The sequence below is a fragment of the Ischnura elegans genome, chromosome 12 (genome assembly GCF_921293095.1).
Source record: "Ischnura elegans chromosome 12, ioIscEleg1.1, whole genome shotgun sequence".
Classification (NCBI taxonomy): Eukaryota; Metazoa; Arthropoda; class Insecta; order Odonata; family Coenagrionidae; genus Ischnura; species Ischnura elegans.
The window spans coordinates 83,787,000-83,809,766 of record NC_060257.1 but is presented as its reverse complement, the minus strand read 5'-3'; the positions used below and the strand labels follow the sequence as shown (position 1 = coordinate 83,809,766).

At 36.9% G+C, this 22,767-nt stretch overlaps 1 protein-coding gene across 3 annotated transcripts in view; it reads right to left on the bottom strand.

The window, feature by feature from the left end:
* Window positions 1-1,002: 1,002 nt before the first annotated feature.
* LOC124168966 overlaps window positions 1,003-22,767 on the bottom strand; it is a 51,684-nt gene continuing 29,919 nt past the window's right edge. For 2 of the 3 annotated variants that reach the window (XM_046547387.1, XM_046547389.1), the window contains 9 exons: window positions 21,974-22,198; window positions 19,472-19,640; window positions 18,012-18,162; window positions 14,037-14,241; window positions 7,387-7,509; window positions 4,883-5,004; window positions 4,059-4,206; window positions 3,017-3,103; window positions 1,003-1,375 (listed from right to left, as the gene is read on the bottom strand). In XM_046547387.1, coding sequence (XP_046403343.1) covers window positions 3,056-3,103; window positions 4,059-4,206; window positions 4,883-5,004; window positions 7,387-7,509; window positions 14,037-14,241; window positions 18,012-18,162; window positions 19,472-19,640; window positions 21,974-22,198 — 1,191 coding nt within the window. In that variant the 3' untranslated portion in view covers window positions 1,003-1,375; window positions 3,017-3,055. The remainder of the gene's footprint in view (window positions 1,376-3,016; window positions 3,104-4,058; window positions 4,207-4,882; window positions 5,005-7,386; window positions 7,510-14,036; window positions 14,242-18,011; window positions 18,163-19,471; window positions 19,641-21,973; window positions 22,199-22,767) is intronic. The other variant, XM_046547388.1, reaches the window with a different exon arrangement.

Sequence of the window (22,767 nt, the reverse complement as noted above, 5' to 3'; positions counted from 1 at the left end):
AATAAATACGTACAAAGCTAAGGTATGTCTAAATTTTTTGTGTATTCTGTTCTTATTTATTGTAAAAAAAACTCTCTATCGTAACATTAATTTATGTAAAATTATTGTATATCATTGTATTTTATATTGTTCTCATGTTTTCATTCTTAGCCCTGATGATAGTTTAAAATAAACTGAAACGTTGGCTAAAACATTTTTGCATCACGTACTTTGACCTATACTCCGAGAACTATTTTACCATGAATTAAACGAGGTCAAGATAAGGAAAGGGAAGAAAAGAAATCAGGGTGTTGAAAGAGAGAAACATGTCGGGAAGAAGAATGGATGGAATGGAAATACAAATTTACGAGCGTGATGCACCCGCTCCCAGCGGGCTTCCCCCGCTTTTTTAAATGCAGGTCCACAGAGGGATAGGCGCGTTTCTAATTTTAAAATGTAGACAAAAAAGGCAGGGTCTTATGTACAAATTTAATTGGAATGTTCATGTACAAATTGAGGTCAGAGGAACTCTTTAAACACAACATTGGAAGTAATTACACAATCCTCTGTCATTACTTGTTTCGCGTTTTCCTTAATATTTACAAAAATATTTTGAAAAGATCTTACCCTAGAGAATGCTACATAAAGTTGGCCTGAGAGAATACAGGGTCAGGCAGGAATAAGCCAGCTCTTTGCAAAGTCTGACCCTGAGCCTTGTTAATAGTCATCGCATAGGAAACCTTAATGGGAAATTGTCTGCGAGTCAAATTGAAAGGCATGGTGGGATCCGACGGCGTTAACTGTATTCTTGGGATGAGGACAATCTTGCCGGAATCGATTATTGTTTTTTTTTAATTTTTTTACAACCAATTTTAGGAAACAATTGCAATATTTAGGAACTAAGATATGCCATCGCATGTTCTCTGATAAATTCTGTGCATTTTGGTACCTCATTTGTAGAGTTTGGTTGCGTATAAGTTGAGAAAAAGGTATCTATACAGTAGAAATAATATAGAGGATAAGTACATTCCAGAGATTTATTACAGACAATCTTTCAAATGATGGCTATCAAATGCCAAAAGTTGTCACAAATATAAGAAGTTCAGAAATACTGTTACACTTATACCTCATATATACACCATATTGTAATAACGAGATTCAGAAATATTACACAGAACTATGAGGAGTCAACACATCAAAATATCATATTTTTGTTTCTCATTTTCCAGAAGGATTAAAGTTATATAAAAGTTAAAAATACAGCAGTTCATCAAGAAAAGAAAGTCAAAGAAGTAAATAATAACATTTCACCTCCATTGAAGATTTCCATGGTCCGAACAGCACATTCATGTTTTGCAAGTGTAAGGGGAACCATACAAGAAGCATTCACCAAAACCTAAACAACATAACCATACTCAGAATTATAATATCAAATTTGTGCACTTTGATTAGCAGATTTGAGGGTAATATAAGTATACATTTGAATTCGTGAAACTTTTGTTGAACTTTTGAAAAATGCTTATTTCCCTTAACCATAGAAGAAATGATTCAGTAAATTCATGTGTAACACTATTAGAAAAAATGTGGTTAGGAAAAAGATGGATATTGGAAAAAAGTAGAACTAGAAGAGATTTCACAAGTAAATACTGAACAGACAAGTAAGATCCTCTATGAATCTGTAATGAACAGCAATTGAAGAATCAAAAATGCTAGAGGAAAGAGAATCAGAGATACTGATGAACCTATGTATTTAACCCAATTTCACTTTCTATTTTAAGACCAGAGAATTCAGTATTCTTCATGAAATTTCCAATTCATTAAAATATACCTTTAATGGCAGTTAAATAAAATGGAATATGCCTTGTTAAACTAATAGCGGCTCACATGATTCATGCTTATGAACAAACATATGACTGAATTTAAACTTGTATTTGTAGATGCCATGTTCAAAGGACTACAAATACCATTGAAAGCTGGTAACCACAATTCCTCAAACAATTGCCTTTGGAATTCCAAGTCCTTGGTTGGTCTGCTTATTGGCCCTGGAAAGCTAAAAGTCCATGGTGCAATCCCTGATCCAGGAAACTCCTTTCCCATAAGCAATTTTCAGCTGGGGAAATTTGAGCGAGCACACCTTTCACCGGAGCTTTCACAAAGATGCCACATTAACAGCTAGGCACAAGTACAATAGGGAGTTTTAATTGACTGCTGAAAGACAGCTCATACCACTCGATATCATTATTTTATGAGAACAGTAATTTTCAAATTTTAATTACTGAAATAAAAAAGGGCACTCTTTTAATGTATATCAAATTATACCTAACTATTGATGTATTAATGGGTTATCTACTACAGGGGTGCAGCTAGGAATTAAGACTAGGGCGGTTTAAGGCACAACTAATACCGGGAGGTCTGGGGGGGTATGAAATACCCACCAAGGTAAGCGAGAGTTGCAGGGGCCCTCCCCCAGAAAACTTTTAAGATAAATGGTTTAAAATGATGAGTTTTACAGCAGTGTGAATAGCTTATGTTGTATGTTACTGAGTCATCCGTCCTCCAAATATTAGTTACAAAATTGTCACATTAAAATATTTTTCTAAAAAATGAGCTCTCGGGGGGGGAGGGGTTTCATCCCCCAAAACCCCCCACTTGCTGTGCCACTGATCTAGTAATTACTCTTAGTTTCTCACTTTCCTTCGAAATGCTACTTGCTGAAGAAAAAGAAATATGTATTGACCAACACACAAACTTCAGTACTTGCAAAAGCAGTTTTTTCAGATTTTTTTCTCTGTCATGTTTTATCTTAAACTCTTTTAACTATCCCAATTGGTTCCTACTGAAAAAATTCTAAAACAATAAAAATTTCCTCAGCCAAGCAAGGACCACACAAAATCCAAGAATGAATACTTAGTAGCCTTGTAAAATCAGGAGATAATTTGGCAAAAAAATATATACAAGTTAGAAAAGAGAGCATTACAAAATCAGAGGATACAACAAAAATTGAAATTATGAACAATTCCCTTCAGTACATACTTACATTTTATCCCAAAGAAACACTCAAGGCACTGCCATTCATTTATTCTCGACTGGAACCTTCTCTCCCTCTAGAGCTTTCTCCGATAGCCTGAAAACATAAAATTAGGGAGACGATAAAATTCAAATTGAAATTATGACCCTGCAATTAAATACTATACTCTGTTCATTTTATCTCTGCGGGTGAGCTGGTGTGGCCAAAGCAAGTGGGGGTGAGGGGAGGGAAAGTTTCTAGACATGTGACTTTGCCTTTGCCAATCAGCAAACAGTAGGCGTTGCATCAGTGAGTCGCTCTCCGACCTCCGCCGAGTGAAATTTGTGAATCTGCTCGTGGAGCAGTGTTGCTAAACCTCATGCGACCGCCTTATATGTGGCTAAGTATGCCTTCCACCAACGGTACCTCATTCAGCGCAGTAGCTGACAATGTCATGGGCTTCTGCGAAAGGATTATCCCCAATGCCTTCCAAATGAGTACGTATGTCTCGGCGCCGGGGCCAAAATACCTGTGGCCACCCATGACTTACACCTTTTCAGTGACAAAGTGAGGCGGCTATGTACATTTGGCAACGTTATGTTCGCTCCTCCTCTCTCTCTCTCTCTCTCTCTCGGTAATACCCCTTCCCTATCAGCGAAGCCATCCGAGAGTGTCCTGGCTCTCACGAAAGCTCACCCGCAAACATAAAGTGAATAGACTATAGAAAGACTAGAAAATTTCTATCTTGGATTTTATTTCTCAGCAGTGACGTCATGGCAAAATTAGCAGTGCCGGAACACACTTCAACTTCTTTTTAGAAGTGAAGTATTATTCTGTATAGTTTTTATTACAAATTATGATTTACAATTTATTAAAAAATGTTTTGTTCTGGTTTCTAAAGTACCTGTATGTTATAAATTTTGGGTCAACAAAATCGATTAAAGTGTTATTTCACTATTGTGTCGTTTGTCAACCAGTGCCGGAATGGCATTCTGGCACATTCCGGCACCATGACACCACTGTTTCTCAGGCAAAACCTTATTCATATTTAAAAAGAGCAACACCAACGCACATGATGTTCAGTACCCACAGCTGATTCTCCATGAGGAGTGTGCTCGTGCAATGGATTAGTGAAGCTTAGTCCCGATTTTCTTTCACAATCAGCATCATCATCCTCCTCTTCTGGTGTGGATAACAGCCATTCAGTTGTTTGGGATTTACTACATGGGAAAAAGAGAACCGTTCGACAATTAAATGATAATTTATGATAAAATTTGAGGAATCCAGATTAGAGGGCCGGCCAATGTGAATTATTTATCCTCTCATTAATTTTCACACCTCAATTGGCAGAGCAGCCACAGTTCTACACGGTGTTTCAAAAAGGTCTTGGCTACTTGCTTGCAAGTGTGCTTGAACGAACTGATGATGACTTTACTGAAGTTGCCGTTTCTACAAAACATTTATGCCACTCATAAATTGTAGACCTAGTGGGAGGATCTTTAGCGTACTTTATGCTTAAAAAATTACACTGAACTGTTGTTAGCAACTTTGATTCCTCAAACCAAAAACACACAGCTAGCACGCTTGGGTCCAGTGAAGGCAGTTATCTTTAACATTACTGTCGCTGGCGCTTGTTGCATAGCAATTCTGCAGTATTAAACTACACAAGTTAAAACTTGACATGTTCCCTTTTAAAACAGCACTAAAACCAGTACTGTAATTTAAAAAAAAATAAATTTATATGAATTTTCCAAGTTGTAAAGTCCTTTTCGAAACACCATGCATATACTCCTCATTCACACATTTGTACATACATATATATCTTCTAGAAAGGGACAATTCCAATTTTGCCAGAATAGTACATAAATTTAAGCGAATGAGTCTTTTTCAACCTACCGTGGTCTACTCCAAATAAGCCTGTCATAAACTTCAGATTGTAAGCTAGAGGGAAGTTCTTCAAACAGCTCAGACTCCACCACATCAGTTGGATTGCAAGAAATGTGCTGCAGACATGCACTCTGAAAAAATAAAAATCTTCAAGATAGTAAATTGTAATTCAGCTGATTTAAACTAATGGGAACATTTATCATTCCCAATGGGGTAGTTTCCTTCATTAAAGAAAACGAAATGCATTGATTGTGATTCGTTACCCACCAATAGTGTATTCATAATATACAAACTCGCTTTTGCCCCCTAAAAAGGCCAGAGGCCTGTTATTGTCACTATGTTAGGTCATATACTTTTTGTCTGCCATTTTTTACTTGAGGGTCGTTTACTTTTCAGTTGGCTAGATTAGATATAAGTAATATTTCCACTTTCAAGTAAACCGAGCGTATGGTATGTACGTTACCATATGAAAATAACTTTTTATATAATAGAAACATTTTTCTGAGGGACTTAAAAAATAAAATAAATTTCTACCTGTCAGACAGTCTCTCTTCGTTATTCCATTCAATTACAAAAAAACGCTGAGAGCATATTCCACTGCAATACTCAGTTGATACTTAATATCTTAACATAACGACTTTACGAAATACAATGAACAGCAATTAACTAGATTTTAGTTGATAAAGCACTACATAAAGCAAGGAAACGCTGCAAAAAGTATGTATTAAAACACCAGTTTCTGATCAAACTCATCACAATTTGGATTCATATGGAGAATAGCCTACCTTATCTTTATCATCCTTTTGTTTACTTATTTTATTTTATTCTCAAACCACTGGATACAGCTCTCATTGGCCATTTTACACCGGGGTGTTCAACAAATGTAACAAGTTAACGTACACAAACGACCATGCCCTGGACCGGGGAAACCTACCCAGGCGGGACTCGAACCCGCGACCTCTTGTTTGGCAGGCGAGAACGTTACCCCGCCGCCACCGAGGCCAGCATTCCTTAAATTAAATTGGGGTTTAAATTCCTTTATCTTCTTTTCCAATTTAGCTCCTCTTGTATGCATAAACAAATACATATGTTGCTATGATTGTTTGTTTGTATGATTGCTGAACTGCCATTGGATTTTGGTGGCCATTTTTTTAACTAAACCCCATACTTAATTTTAATTGAATAGACAGATAAATAATTGGAAATTTAGTGTTTTCATAATTTTTCCTGGGGTTTCAGACAATTTTAGAGGGGGTCTTCCCAAGACTTTTCGTTGTATCTCGTCTCGTTCACCCCAAACATTTGTATGAGTGAGTGAATGAATGAATGAGTGAGTGAGTGGTCGTTAAGGGGCTTTATAGTGTATAGATTATTTGGTTTTAGAAATCCCACTTTAGACGGGTATTAATGGTCATTTGAAAAAGGCCAGATTGGCGCCCATGCAATGACACTCCACGTGACATCACAGAAACCTAGATTCTATACAAGTAGTCAGGAGTTTTACATCATCTGAGATTACCAATGCATGCATGAGGCGCAGAGCTCAGGGAAACATTTCTTATTAATCACCTATTAAAATTGCCTAAGGTCGGAAAGTTTCTTTCGTTTGATGAGATATTAATAATCCTTATTTAGGCCAAGCACTTGCCAGCAGTCTGCATCGTATCGGCACTCATAGCCTCGTGCCAAGGTGGCCTCACATGGTGGCAGCCGGAACCAGAATGACGTCATACGGGCTTTTCCCAGCATTCATATATAGCCGTAGCATTTTCGCGCGCTTGGAAATTTTCACTTTTCACTTAATCGTGAAAAATAGATATCGTCATTTAAAATCTAAAAGCATGAAATACGTACTCTAGGAGTACTAATCTTTTGCTTAAGGCAATTAAAAAAAAAATAGGAAACCACCCTCTTAAAATAAAGCACCATACATCTGTTGTTCAATCGACCATTTCTTGGATTGTCTGCCGATCATTTCTCTAGGAAATTTACCAAAACACTCTACCTTTTCCCCTATTTCTCTCTTTCCCGCCTCCAAATAAAAAAATTACTGTCTCTGACACTTTTCACTCCTATGAAACCAGGAGGAACAGAGAAATTGATGTGGAATCAAGAAACCTAGCCTTTATATCTACAATTCCACGTTCAATGTGTAAGAAACTGTACAATAATTTACCTGCTACTATAAAGAGTGATGTCTCCATGCTTCTGGGTTTCACTGCGTGGATTTTCTAGATCACCGCAGTGAAACCCAGAAGCATGGAGACATCATCTAGACAATGCCGTGGAAAACTACGCATCTACTATGAAGAGTATCGAAAAATTAACAGATTTTAAAAGGGTGTCTCATAGTATTAAGTGCATAAGCGTTTTTCTTTTTCTTAAATTAAGCAAATCAGTTTAGACAATTTTTTCATCTGTCCCAAGGATCCATTTAAGCATTTACTCACAATTAAGAGAAAATAAAAGGGGAAGGAATTACTTTAGGAACTATCTCGATAGCTCTGACTTACCCTCATAGCTCTAGCATTGACTTGATCAGCCAGGGACAGGCATGCAAGGGTTGCTTCTGGATCTGCTAGGTGGCATCCTCCACTCAATAACATGTGCTCACAGGCATTTTTGAGATCATCCACCTACAATATGCCAACATCAATGAACCACAAGCAGTGTAACAACAATATAAGACTAAATACTTTCTTGGCAAATTATGCTTAATATGCAATCCACACAAAAGGTTAGCACTTCCACACTATCAGGGAATAAGTATGTTAATACATAATAAGGAAATGGTGTAATTAGATATTAAATAGAGAAGAAGTTGTATCATAAAGAACTTTCTTCATTATTCATAAAACAATTTCATAATAAACTCTCACCCTTATACATAACAATTTTATACCATTCACCCATGTACAGTCACTATGAGCATTTCACACTGTTTTCATTTTTTGTAGTCAGTTTCCATTGATAATAATACTTTCAACATGATATTTTTATTTATTCGTGATACACATTATCTTTTAAGTTGCTTTCTCACAATGCCTCTTTTAGAGAACGTTAAACATTCTTCATACTTTGTAGATTTTATTTTCAATACTTTTGCCTGCTTATTGTACGTTTCTTTGGTTTAGTTATGGATTTAACGGATTTTTAAACCTTTTCTTGAACTTCGTAATAAAAAAATGCGTGGAATCGACATACCTCGAGCGAGTACATAATCGACATTGGGAAAAACGTGACTTTTAAGTCATATTAATGGGTAAAGAGTGAAATTTGAGATTCAGATAATATTTTTCTGTCAGAAACCGTTGATTCAACGTTTAAAATGATACCTCATTTATCACTGTAGGTGCAGTAATAAAGAAGCATATCGATGGCTAAGTTCTAACAACACGTATCTCAAAAATAGCAACTTTTCAAGATAGCCAAAAAAACCGATTAATTTCCTTCACTTGCACACTGAAATTAAAAACCAAAAGTTCATAAAACTAAAAAAGAAGTATTCATTTCCAAATAAAGAGTTGTTCTTTGCTTGTATTTTAAATATTATTACACTTTGTTTAAGAAACCTGTCTCAAACCAGCCGAATTTCAGATATGTGTAGTTCGAACTTAGCCATTGATATACAGATTGACAGAAAAAGACCTTTCTGTAATAATATATGTGATAACCAACTCTAGGAATTCTAATAAAGAAAGAATTTACGGCCAACGCTCAGGTCCTGAGCATCATCTCCTTCGATGAGGCTTAAGTGGTTCAATGTGTGTATTAAGGTCATCTCCATGGGTTCCCAGACCTTTTTCGTAAGTTGAAAAACGTAAGCAAGTCATCGAAAAGTGTAGTTATCCTGAAGAATGCAATACAGAATTACAATTTACATTAAAATAAGTGTAATCATTCTTCGTTAAAACTTTCGCAGGTACTCGTCATGTTAAATATAAACTTTTGGGCTATGTCGCCAAGTCAAATTTTGGGTGGCCTGTATGTTTCCCAACTGATGCTGGTCGCTTTCTCAAGGGATTCTGATGAGGTGGGAAATTATATCCAAATATAAAGGAATCCATGTCAGGGCGTGGGGAAGGGGAGCGGGAGGTTGGAGGAGTAGATTGTTGATATTTTTCCGATTTATGGGTTGCCGAGGGTGACTTTAAGGCCGGTGTCTCGTGCTCCTCTTAAAAGAGCAATTTGACTGGGGCAGACAACAAAGTCTGCAGCAGCCGAACGCGCAGCGATGGGCCACACAATCGACCTTAAGGAAGTAAAAATTGTTGCCAAAGTGAAAGGTTTCAAATAGAGACTAGTCATAGAAGCCATAGAAATAACTTAAGAGGAGAAGAATAATTTCAACTGGGACACCGGCCTTAAAATAAGTCACCCTCGGCAACCCATAAATCGGAAAAAACTATCAACAATCTACTCCTCCAACGTCCCGCTCCCCTCCCCCACACCCTGACACAGATACCTCTATACTTGAATTTTAAATTCCCACCTCATCAGAATCCCTTGAGAAAGCAACCAACATCGGTCGCGAAATGTACGGGTCACCCAAAAATTGACGCAGTGACAGAGCCGAAAAGTTTTTATTTAACAGTGTAATCATTTTTCATCAAGCATTTTTTTTAATCATAAGTGTGTACAATATAAGTAATGATGTCAGTGTTATTAGACCGCTATAGTTTCTCTTGAGAATTGACTTGTCCTATACTTGTACCATACAAGTCTTAGGACCAATAAAAATTATTAAGTATACCTAATTATTATTTTGCAGTAACTCACAACAGTGACGAACTGATCTAGCTGAGCATTGATGCAGCTGGAGCCAAAACAATTTAGCTGCCCACGGGAAATAAGAATGGGCAAAATGGTCAACAGTTCCAGGCTTCATATGGGTATAATTAATACTTCGTTCAGGCTATGCCCAAAATGCCTCCTCTATGTTCCTCTACGTCATACCGCACTGCATCGGCCAACTCAAAGGCACCAAATTTAAAATTTCAGGCACACTTCAAATTTTGAAATGTTCCTATCTCTGAAAGTTTGTAAGCAGAGGACTTACTGTATATCCTCAGGAGCAAATGGAAATCATTGATTTAAAAATTAATACCGAAAAAAAGGAGAGAAAACTGGCCATTAGTCCCATTGATTACGTGGCTATATAAGTGAAGAAAGAAAGCTCTGAAAGTATTATTGCCCTGAGGACACTGGAAGAGTGTTCCATTTAAACATTAGCTGGAAATTTTTTTTGCTAGAATCAGAGAGGTATGTATTTGAGGCATGCATGGAAATAATGGATGCATTGAGAAAGTTTTTGAGGGGAAGGAGAGGGATTAGTGGGGCATTCAATATTTTTCCAAGAAGCACATTACAGTGGAACCTCGATCTATCGTTTTTCAGGGGGATTGACGATAAAAAGATGAATGCGGGAAAACGATCGATGCGGGAATGTTTGGCTAGGTTGCCTATGTCCCAGGAAAAGCAGGATTTTGGCGCATAATTATGATATTCATTAAAGGATTCAAATAAGGTTTTAGCCAATTACAGGAATACTAGCACTTTATCGAGACACTTAAGTCATATTGTTGATTCGAATAATTTCTCTTTCAAATATCCTAAAGGAACACGCCACCTCGCTAAAAAATGTTTGCTCTCCACTCGGCATTTACCCTGCTATTATGGATTTCTCTCTGATGTAAAAATCCATGAAACACCATTTCCAGTACATGTATTCACGAGAGCAATGTGCATGTTATGCCTAAAACAACCGCTTAGCTGGCGCAGTGATTGGTTGTGAGATGGATCAAATAGGCTAAAAATAGTCAATTATTTGTAATGTTCCTGTCTAATAAATATATTTTTCATGTAATTTAGGCATTGTGTACAATTTTGCGTTAATCGTCAGCGGCACGCCCGCCTGAGCCTTGGCTTCATCCCACTTCTTGTTTTCAAGAGGTAGCTCACTCTACCCCAACCCCTACCGTCATTTGCCAGCGGACAGCCTGAGGCATTCTCCAATATTCACGCGCTTCTATCCCGGATGCTTTTCTTCATATTCAATCATTTTCAGTCCATCTTTTAAAGTACTCACTTGTTTCTTCGGAAGGGCGATGGTACAAAGACGGATAAAAATAAAACTAAAAAAAATGAAACCTTACTTTATTAAACCCACACGGAAAACACTTGCTAGTTTGAAGTCAACCCACCCTGGAAAGTACGGAACCACTTGTACGAGGTGAAGTTCGGAAGTGATGCTATCCCGTGCGTATTATGCAGAACATACTGCAGAGGGTGAAGCATAAACATATGACTGCACCATGAAATTTTTGTCCCAAAGAGAAGGCAACTTACACATTCTTTTCTAATTAGCGTAGCGCCAGATGAGTAGATGAATTCGGATTGTTGGTAGGGAGAAACAAAATATCCTGAGAAGATATCCCTTCCTCAGTAATTCTTACAACTGAGAGTAATAGTGTAACTCATAAATTGATAATAACCTGATATCCTGTTTTAGGAAAAATGGGGATAGCAGATCTTGGAAAATGTGCTAATGTAACTATCCCACGGCACTCAGCTTCTCCCTATAGTAATTCAATCTCCTCGGGGTGACTGCCTTCATTAGCCACAAATAACACGTTGTAAACACTTCCTTTCATTTTCGTCAAATGATGGATGTGGGAAAATTATACGACGGGACCGCGATCTTCAAACGATCAATGTGGGAAAACGATACTTTGGGGAACGATGGATGCAGGAAAAAATTACATTGCCTTTATGGAACTTTATTTGGGAACAGGAACGGCGAACGATGAATGCACGAAAACAATAAATGAGGGGAATGATAGATCGGGGTTCCACTGTATATCGGCTGCATAGAAGCGATATTCCTAATCTGCGGCAGAATCTTGAGTTAATGGAAAAGATTTGCTATAATTTTGTCGTTGGGGTTGCATATACCTACAGGATTTTAGGGTAACACGTCGAAGTTCAGGTAAACAGACTTGTTTCCTTGGATTCCAGGCATTTACATAAAAAGCACATCAAACTTAGCACTAATCCCTGTATCCAAATAATTGATAAGGTTATGATTCTCCGACTACTCTAGATGTTAGAGACAGTTGACCACAGGCGTGGATGGAAAAACTGGAATTTTGAATTTTTTCTGGGGAAACGAACAATAAATCGGGCTTTTTGTAATACCCCAACAGATCATTTCTGGTTTATAACCTCGTGTAAAATTTCAGCACTCCAGCTCTTCTGGAAGAGGTCAGCATTTTACAACCACCAGGGAGTGAGAGATTCATTCACGCAAGGGGCTTTTTATATCGCGGACATGATTATTTCTAACTGTGGACAGAATCCCTCGCAACTACAACAAACGTCCCAACCAGAGTCCACTGTGGCAGTTTTATTTTTCCTATTTCTTCAACTTAAGTTGTCTTTGTTCATCCTGTGACAACGTGACCCCCATACCACCCCTGTATGTATGCCAATGAAGTCGCCATTTCCACATTTGTCGAATAGGTTACATGGAAGTTTCACTGTACTTGCTATAATCTTTCTGATTTACCCACATTACCTGCTGATTTTCAACTCCATTCACTTGGACTGTTTGAAATTTTGATATTCTGAATGAAGAGGGTTTCAATAAATGCTGCTATACCACATTGATATCTCAACATAAACCCATTCCACTACAATTTATTTTCTGAATATTCATTCTCCTATCCTCCATTTATTTTTTTGTTTTTTTTTTTAATTGAATGGCAGATAATGAAATTATATTTTTCAGTTTGCAATCAATGAAGAACAGTGAAATAAAAAGTGATTATTATTTCAAATTGTTCACGAACTCTCTTCCTGTAAGAACATTGAGAACACGGCAATCAATACTCTTAATAAATCATTTCATTCCTTCCAATGCATCATATTTCATGAAATATGAGTTCTTCATGTACATTATGGATGTGTTAACACTGTTAAGTTCTGTTTACACAATACATTAACATGTACGAGTTAATGTCTGTTTGCATGAACGATTTTTGCGGACCTGAATGGAACATGTACAAATGCATGAACCAAATTAGAACATGGTTCTATTTTCCGTGCATGCATTCAAGCAAGTTTGGAGGTTACGCGGTGCATTTTGGCGTTCATTCTCGCCTTCGTACATTTAGACATCAACTCGTACGTGTTAATGTACCGTGTAAACAGGCCTTTAAACTTTCCAAATATGTATTTTTAACGTTCCCCTGGACAATATAAATATTTGTCCCCAAAATTATGAAGATCTGATGACGAGCTACACTTGTCATTGTGCATACCAGGGGCGCAGCTAGGAATTAAGGCTGGGAGGGGATTTAGGCGCAACTAATACTGGGGTGTTTGGGGGTATGGCATACCCACTAGGGTAATTGGGAGGTGCGGGGGCCCTCCCCAGAAAAATTTTAGGATAAATAGTGAGTTTTACAGCTTTCTCAGGGATATTTTATAAATCCTTACACTATTCTATAAGTAATATTAATGGAATTAAGTAAAATAGATTTAACTTAAAAATTTTCTCCGAGCTCTGGGGGGGGTTTTATCCCCCAAAATCCCCCACCATCTCGCTGCGCCACTGGTGCATATTGGCATTGAAAGTTCATGACGAGTTAGACTCGTTATTTCAGTGCAAAGGGGTTAAGCCAACAAAATTTGTTAAGGGAATTCTTTTGCAGAAAATCCAAAAAGCTGAAGTATTGTTAGAGCGTAGGTTTCCGCGGCGATGGTCTGATCTCTGCATTTCTCCAGGGTTTTCTTCCGCGTCAGGTTGTTGGTTGATTGACAACAGTTTCGCTGGCTGTCCTGCCAGCGTCTTCAGGTCGAAGGTGTCGGCTGTTGGTTTCTGCCTCGCTTATATACTGTAGGCTGGATGGGAGCTGCACTGTGATTGGCTGTCAGAGAAGCTTGTGCAGAGAAGCACCCAGTCAGACAGCCAATCACAGTGCAGCTCCCATCCAGCCTACAGTATATAAGCGAGGCAGAAACCAACAGCCGACACCTTCGACCTGAAGACACTGGCAGGACAGCCAGCGAAACTGTTGTCAATCAACCAACAACCTGACGCGGAAGAAAACCCTGGAGAAATGCAGAGATCAAGCTGAAGTATTGTTCAAAATGTACATACCTCCAACTGATCAGCCAGTACAAGAAGAGCCCACAGTTGCTCTGCCCCGAGCACTCCATGGGGATACTGCCCACACTCTTTCCTCCCATCCGGCACCATGTTTCCATCTTGATAAATATTCCATTCCAATTTTAGTTGCCCACCATATATCCACTGTAGAAATAACAACAGCTGCTGTGGAGTAGTATCGTGCACAACAATTTGCCTGCAAGTATCCAAAACATTAAGAAGACTCTGTATTGTCCGTCATTATTAACAAAATTTGCTCTAAAAAAAATGTTGGCTCAACTCTTCCAGTTAAAATCATGTGTGACTGACATTTCTCCAGTTATCAATGAGTTTTTTTTCCGTCATTTTAACAGCCCTTAACTTTGATAATCAGAAAAAATTAGAAAGCTACACCTTACAGTGGTTGATTCACGGAAAAGAGAATCTTTTCTTTTTCCTGGCAAGAAAAGAGAAATTAGGGCACACAAAATCCAAGCATACATACAAATATATCGCCTAATTTTTAATTTTCTGTAATCAAACCATTCAACTATTGAACATACACTCGAAACTTAAATTTTTGAAGAGGGAATGAATGGAATGAGGGGAATGTATGAGAACCCATGTTAATGCTTCACCGAGACAAAACCAAGGTGTTGGTAAAAGTAAAATAGGAATTACGAAAATTTAATTTAATATTCAGCCTTGTTTTGGCAATACAGTAAAACCTCTTCACATCGTAATGGAGGGGACCAAAATTTGGGCAATTTGATGTATGGAGGTTCACTATAGAGAGGTTTCAGTGATAGGCACAATTTTTTCATATCCTTCGGAAATGAAAGACACTACTGTCTTTTAAACCATTATATTTATGTGTTTAAACACACATGCATATAATAGTGAACATATATTTATTATTTAATAATACCAAAATGAGCACAATTGCGAGATTTTTACCATGATTTGAGAGAAAACGATGTGAGCTCTCTTAATTCAACAGTCACTTAAAATTATTAGGATAGTTGGATGCCTTTTTTCTTATTTACTGTTAGGTATGCTTTCATTTGGAACAAAATGGCCACAACTAATGATAAATATGAAAATGACAGCATATTAGAGGTGCAATAAGAAAAAAAGGGTGAAACATTTATCGCTGAAAATGTCATTCCATGTACGTAATCGCGGCTGCATTAATGGTCTCTAGTTGTCTCGGTACGATTTGCGGAGGTAGTTAGGCTGTCTCGGGGGTATCTCCTAAGTGGAGGTTTAACGAGATAAAGAGGTTTGCCTATAAATTTACATGTAAATCTGACGGGGCCGTTGGGGCCCAGCCGGCACAAACCATCAAATTTCTTTTTGGCAGCTGGATGTCATCCAGATGCAAAGAGTATGAGTGCATCCTTTTATACAGATGCCATCCATATGCCGGTCCACCGCCGAGGGGATGAACCGCCGCACTTAGAGAGATGCCGTGAGGATGAGGATGCACGAAAGTGCTGCCATCTAACGGCGGAAAATTGAACTCGGTCATACTAGTATTCCTATATTGCTTGTCTGGTTCTCTTTATCTCGTGATTGTTTTACACTACTCGGGATAAATCAGAGCACGTTTTATTTCATGAATATAACTTTAATGACTCAGCATAAAACAAGAGGCAGGCGAACACAGGAATACAGGCGTACACAAGACAACATATGAGAACTTCAGTACAACATTGCTATCCATCGGAGTCCAAAACAAACGCAAGAGTTCAAATCCAGGAAAGTAGAGGCCAATGAGTGCGCGAGGGTCGATACCGGGAGATTAGACAAAATTGCTGCAATGGTCAGAATAAAAAAATATCACTATAAAACACGCCCAACACAACACTCAATCTACGAGGTACAACATCGCTATCCATCGCAGTACAAAACAAACGCAGATTTCAAATCCAGGAGAGTACAGGCCTATGAGTGAGCGAGGGTCGACACCGGGAGATTAGTCAAAATTGCTGCAATGGTCAGAATTAAAAAATATCACTATAAAACATACCCAACACAACACTCTATCTACGAGGCTCCAACACGTCGAGATAGGGATAGATGGCTACAAGACGACAAGTCCATACCTACTGCTGTAGTCATTGGTAGTTCCGTATGTCCGTGAAAATCTTGAATACAATGAATAATTATAATAATAATAGTTCTTGAAATTTTATAATAATTAATGCGAGGACTTGCAGATATTTTTAAGTATTAAACCACATCATGAAAAATATGGCATTCATAGGCGCAACTAGCAAAGGATGGCAGAAGGATATTTGGTACCTAGCGCATTCTGTCACGCATTGCATCCACTTCACATATAGATGCGGTATGGGCTGTGCCGGCTGGGGGGTGTATGAAGTATGGAGATTTATGATATAAAGAGGTTAAGTACATAGAGGTTTCACTGTATTTCTACTCTCAATACAAGAAAACTGTACACAGCAATTACCAAAGTCCCATAACAAAACACTAATTTATTTTTATCCATTTTCCCTAGTAGCACCAAAAGGATTATATCTAGATTTAATACATATCATAGTATACACTGTTTACATATTTTATCCGTATAAAATACATGCAAATGTCCTCTACCACGCAGATAATATCTTGATATTATATGTATTATATCTGCTGCCATAATATGGATTTTATATAGATTAAATACGTATAACTCGTCGTAAATCTGTATATTATACATATCTTATACACGTGTGATGATCCCTGGTTACGCCGTAAGGATATAATTTGTATATTTTAAAGATTCTAGTATACATCAAGGACCATGGATGATCAGACATGCATTAAATATGTACAATCCTTTTGGTGCTACTAGGGTTCTTACCCCTGCCTCAAGTCAATCTAAACACAGAACACCCTTTAACACTAGAATGTCCGACCAATCCTTACACCCTATTATGCCCGAGTGGGTCAATTTGACCCAATATGATCAGGTTTGCACATTTTACTCAAAATACTTAATTCTTCCCAGTTTCTTTGTTAATATTGCTTAGAAAGTATTTGGGAGGGTGGTAGAAAATTTAATTGGATGAAAATTATTAAAATAGTAGTTGTTCAACAATTTCTATGGTATTATAGGAAACTAGCTTCCACAAATTTGTGAATACCCATCACTTTTCCCCGGATGGGTTTGGAAAGTACAATGAATTTCAATGCTATCAGGTTAAAAAAAAGTACTGTAACATTTTGACGAAAAATCAGTATAAAACACACACCATTACATTGAATACAAAGGAACGGTAGAAAGACTTAAAATGGATTTGATAGTACTGGGTAAAAAGTGATCCATCCAGGCATGGCGGGTATAAGTGATGAGAAAAAATAATAATATCAGGCCTAACATTTGCGCAGTGGTAAACCAAACGGAATAAATAAATGTACTCTAATGTAGCTAGCTTTAACTGCATTTAATAATTTTAGGTGGTGCCAACAAATCATCAAAGTAGACAAAGTATTATTCTGAGTACTTTTGTAATTGTTTGACATATTACTTACCAAATATTTATACCTTGACATATCTTTGCTTCATCATATGGCTTCCACATATTAAATTATTTAACAATAAATTATCTGTATCGGGATGCAGTTATTAATTTTATCAAAGAGAAATGTGATTTTTAGTTTACTATACTTGAATTAAAATTTGTGCAGAGCACATTTGTGTGATAGCTGTAGACTTTTTTTCTAGTAGCCGAAAGCATTGAAGCTGTTTGAAAACCTTTAATATCGCTACGTCTGAGTTTACCAATCCAGATGAAAATCCATTCAGGCTAAAATCAAATTGAAATGAATCCACTGATAAGTAAGTGATGAAATATGAGTCAAATTGTTCTTCGTTTCAAAATAATCAACATAAATATTCTCTTTTGGGTCAAATTGGCCCAGCCGGGCATTCTAATGTTAAAAAATTTTCCAATTCATTACAAAAAACTAGCCCTTTACCTCTTTATTGCTTCCTTCATTCCAGAGAGAAGAGCTCTACGGAACCAATCACAACGGGCTGCAACTATGGCTCGATGGGCACCAATCCTCCACACCCAACGACCACCATTCACTGCATCACTATCCTCATCCCACTCCAAAAATCCTAACCCTGAAATCATAACATGATTACGTAAACAAAAGTCAAATGGAATCAAATATATGAATTCATTTCATCTAAACAGAAAAATGTAGTGAGAAACGTTGATGGTAACTGTGCCACAATTAGGAGATGAATGAAAATTTATGTGTCTTAAACAGTTCCATACGCACTATTGAAATAAATTCACCCCTAGTAATATGACATCAATTTAATTAATGTATGCATCCAAACTGCTTATAAGAGCCCTCCATACAGGCATTTTTACAATTGTAATAAAGATTATAAACGTAAATAAATCATGTAATATTTGATATTAATGTACGCCACCGGTTCGGAAGACTGTAGGCCACCACGGCTGGCGAAAAGGTATTAGGTGCCCATGTTGATTACTATAGTGCTTGACTGCTACGTATAAAAAAGCTGAAACTCCTAAGCCAAGGCATTAGAATGACTTATTGACTTTAAAAACGATAGTCTTAAATGAGTTTCATGATAGCGCCTCCTGTCGACAGATTTCTGAACTAACTGGCTGCGACAGCTCTGTAACCAAAACTACTCAACTTGACATTCAAATTACTACTCAAAGCACTCGACTCGAGTTTTTGAGTACTCGCACATCCCTAATCATTTCAAATGAAGAGTATACAGAAGAACATTTGAACTACAGAATAAAAGTGACAGCAATCAACTATGTAATAGCAAAAACTTGCCATACAAATTGTGTAATCGCATGACAGATGGAGTAAGTGTGCATACCATGATGAACAGTCAAGTTTATTTTATTTATTTATTATAGGTTTCCCCAATAACCCGAGGGAAAACGTTTTCAATAAACTTATCACAAAAATACTTCACAAAAGATATACCAAACAAACATAAAAATAAGTTATAAACACACTCTTATTTTCAACTATTACCATAGTCTTCCAAAGAAAATATTAAATAAAATTCAACAATGCATACATTGCATGTCACAATGACACATTCTTAATTATGATGCTCATCTGAGATATAAATACATTTTTATACCATGATAAATCTGTTTACATACAGTGGTATATTCCCAACGCATTCTTATGAGCGGTGAGTTGCAACGATATCATGATTTTGCAAGTGGAATGAAGTTTCTCCACTAGGGTCTGATATGAGAAACATATGAAAGTGTACTTATTTAATTACAAATCAAGTAAGACATCACTTAAATAAAAAATGGAACACAATACAGCCAGTCTGATATGAAATTTCACCCAAAGAAAATGTGAATAGACAGTGAAACATTGAGAAAAAAAACATTATGTGAATTACAATAAGAACTTACTAGTGTCAGCTATAGGTGGGTTGTTTACATCAGAACTCGAAATTGAAGTTAGAGCAACTTGGAAGACCATGTCTGCTTTATTGCCAGTTCTAAGGAGTTTCAGTGCTCTTCTACACAAATGACTCCGCCTTGCAGGAGGAGGTGTTATCAATGATCCCACCAAACTCAACTAGAGGGAAGAGATAAAAGCATTCATGCAAGCAATTCTAAATTAATTTTATGCTTCGTTTAATAATAATGTATACACCAGAATGAATAAGAAGTAAGTACAATACCCATACTAAATACCTCAACCGTCCTGTAACATTAAATGAACAAGCAAATATTTTTATTTATTTATTTCCATACCACCAAAAACAGCTCTATAGGACCTTTTACATTGGGGTTATTAACACAATAAACTAACTAATACAAACTACCATGCCCTGGATAGAGGCGGGACTCGAACCCGCGACCTCCTATTTGGCAGGCGAGGACTTTACCCCGCCGCCACCGAGGCCGGCAGCCTTTGTTGGCAGTTACAGGTACATATGCAAAAATATTAACTCCAAGATAGACTATTAACATTAAAAAGAGCGCCGCGAAAAAATCACTGGACTAGTTTTCAAATTCAGATATTTCAATTATCCAAGAGGAAATCTGCAATTGCATCACCAAGTCATCATTCTTTGAAGAAAATTCACTTCAAAGAATGAATTAATTGGGGATCTACCAAGAAAATTGAAGAGAGGAAGCATCACTCCGTCTTGACTGGTCATATTTTGCCATATTTTGCACTGAATCACTTGTTAAAAACTAAGGTTTAAAAAGATGCAACCCCAGGGAATCATTTAGGCCCTTATTCAAGGAAATAAAAATGTTAACATTACCTTCAGTATACATTTATGAAATAATAAAGTATGTTCTTGAACATCAAGATTCATTCATCATGAATGCAACTGAACAGCAGCATAACACTATGAGGAAACATTTGTAAGACATACCTATGTACCCTTTGAAAGTAGTGGCAAGCTCTGCATACCAATGGGAGTAAAAATATAAAACTGTTTGATGGTTCAGCAGAGAAGTTTATGGGATACGGACCATGTGTAGCCATTTTGTAAACGACAGTTTCTCTCGCATTTTTGTTGAAAACCACAAATGGTCACTATCAGTGCATATCCCGATAACCTCTCCCTTTGAATCTCCACCACGAAAGCCTACACTAGAACTGTTTGAGTGTTTAAATAAGTTTAAGTGATGATGCATTGAGTAAACAAAAATAGCCATTGGAAAAATGTTAATATTCAGTGGCTGAGTTTTTAAATGAGGGTTTATAACTTATGAAATATTTACATTTGCAATCAATGTTTTTGTAAGGAAACGTAATGAATGGCTCATTCTGTGATGTATGCAATTTTTTTCTTGACTAGACACCAACTTAAATAGCTGTAAGATGATGCTATGAGCTATAAATGCCTTGTGTCAATAAATTTTTATTGAATTAGAATCAAAAGTAATTTGACCCGTAACTAGATAAAATCAATGATTACAGCTCCTTGATTTTTGGATATGCATCTTTTCACAATCTCATCATTGCTAACAGTTTGCAAATGAGAAAGTAATGCCCGAAGACCATCCGAAATTGTACGAAAAATCATATTTATCGTGTAAAAATGCAAAAAAAATATGAAGCCACAATCATTCTTTTCACGAAAATCAAGGAGCCTTACTGATGTATCATATCTCTTTTCAAAGTATCCATTATCACGTTGGAAACCACATTAACTGATGCATTCCCCATCCATCTCAAATATACGAACATGCCCAAGGATGTTATTTTATCTCACGACAATTTTCCTCATCAATTCCAAGAATCCCAGAAACATTCTCAGCTGCGTCCCTAATATGGTGGCTGTCACCCTTGAGTCAGCAGCTTCCTTCCATTGTAAGCAATGTAAAAATTCTCTTAGACGACGGGAGAAAACAATGAGAATCAAAGAATGGTAAACAACAATTCTCTTTGACAACATGGAAATAAAGAGGAAAGGAGTCATATAATGGAAATAGAGGCGTTCGGCCTTCTACGTTGTTGCTCCGGACTTTTTGCCCTGAATACTAATCGATTGTGTAAGCAAATTGGGTTAATTTGATTTTTAGAGGTAATGGCACTTGTTGTCACCATTGAATTTTCTTTGTGATTAATTACCCGGGAAAATTGCATAAGTAATTTGAGTTAATTCCACCCGTGTAATGAGGATAAACTTTTCAGCTATCTTTTTAGTACTCAATTAGGGCCAATTTTTGACTCAAAACAACTCAAAGGAAGAAGAAGACTCAATAGAGTTTGGGAGACATGTAGTCCACCTTCGATTATGCTATTAGAGGAATGATTCTACACTCTTTAATTACATCAATTCATTTGAATATATACTCTCACACCCGTTCTCATTTCAAACCAAACACTTAAAAGAAATACAGAGAACAAATACAACATATATTTCCTTAAAAAAAAGTGTTGACCTTGTAAGATGAAGCGTCGCACTCAGGTGGAAATGTAGAAGGAGGCGGTGGGCCCTTGGTTGGTGAGTCAACACGGCAAGCATCGTCCTCATCAGATGAACAATTTAAAAGTTTCAGCCGCTGAAGAGACACCAAAAATGCCTCTCTCTGGACTAGCTCTGATATCATGAGAAGTAATGGCTGTAGGATGGACCGATGGGTGGAGAGCAGATTCAACAAACTGTTCTGAAATTAACAAAGGAAATCACAAACATTAGATACATCCAGATTCGAAATAATGACGGAACTAAGAGGTGAATGAAATGTCATTTGAATGCCATTTTAGGCATTTCTCAAATTCTATTGAGAACTTAACATTATTAAATTTGAGGAGCCCAAAAGGTTAAAAATGTGTTACAATGACTGAATTCAATGACTCCTACAATAGCAAGCACTTTTCAACAGTGATAGATATGATATCATAATCATAAATAACTTCCGCTATAAATCGTACCAAACTTATGTCAGAACTTTAAGGCATGCTGCAATAGGATCAAAAAATATAGGTCTTAAACTCCACAATTAACTGCCAATTGTAATAAATACTAAATAAGAATTGATCGATGAATGCAAATGTGAACTGGTTTGATATTTAAAAAGGAATGTTTTCTACTCTTTAGACAAATTATGCAGCTACAAGTACTTACATGTATAAACATAGTGTTGATGTGTCTTATACTCATATGTTAAACAAATGGCTGGACAAATAAATGATTATCATTATAAAAAGTTTGTTAGTATTGCTTTCAGTTAAT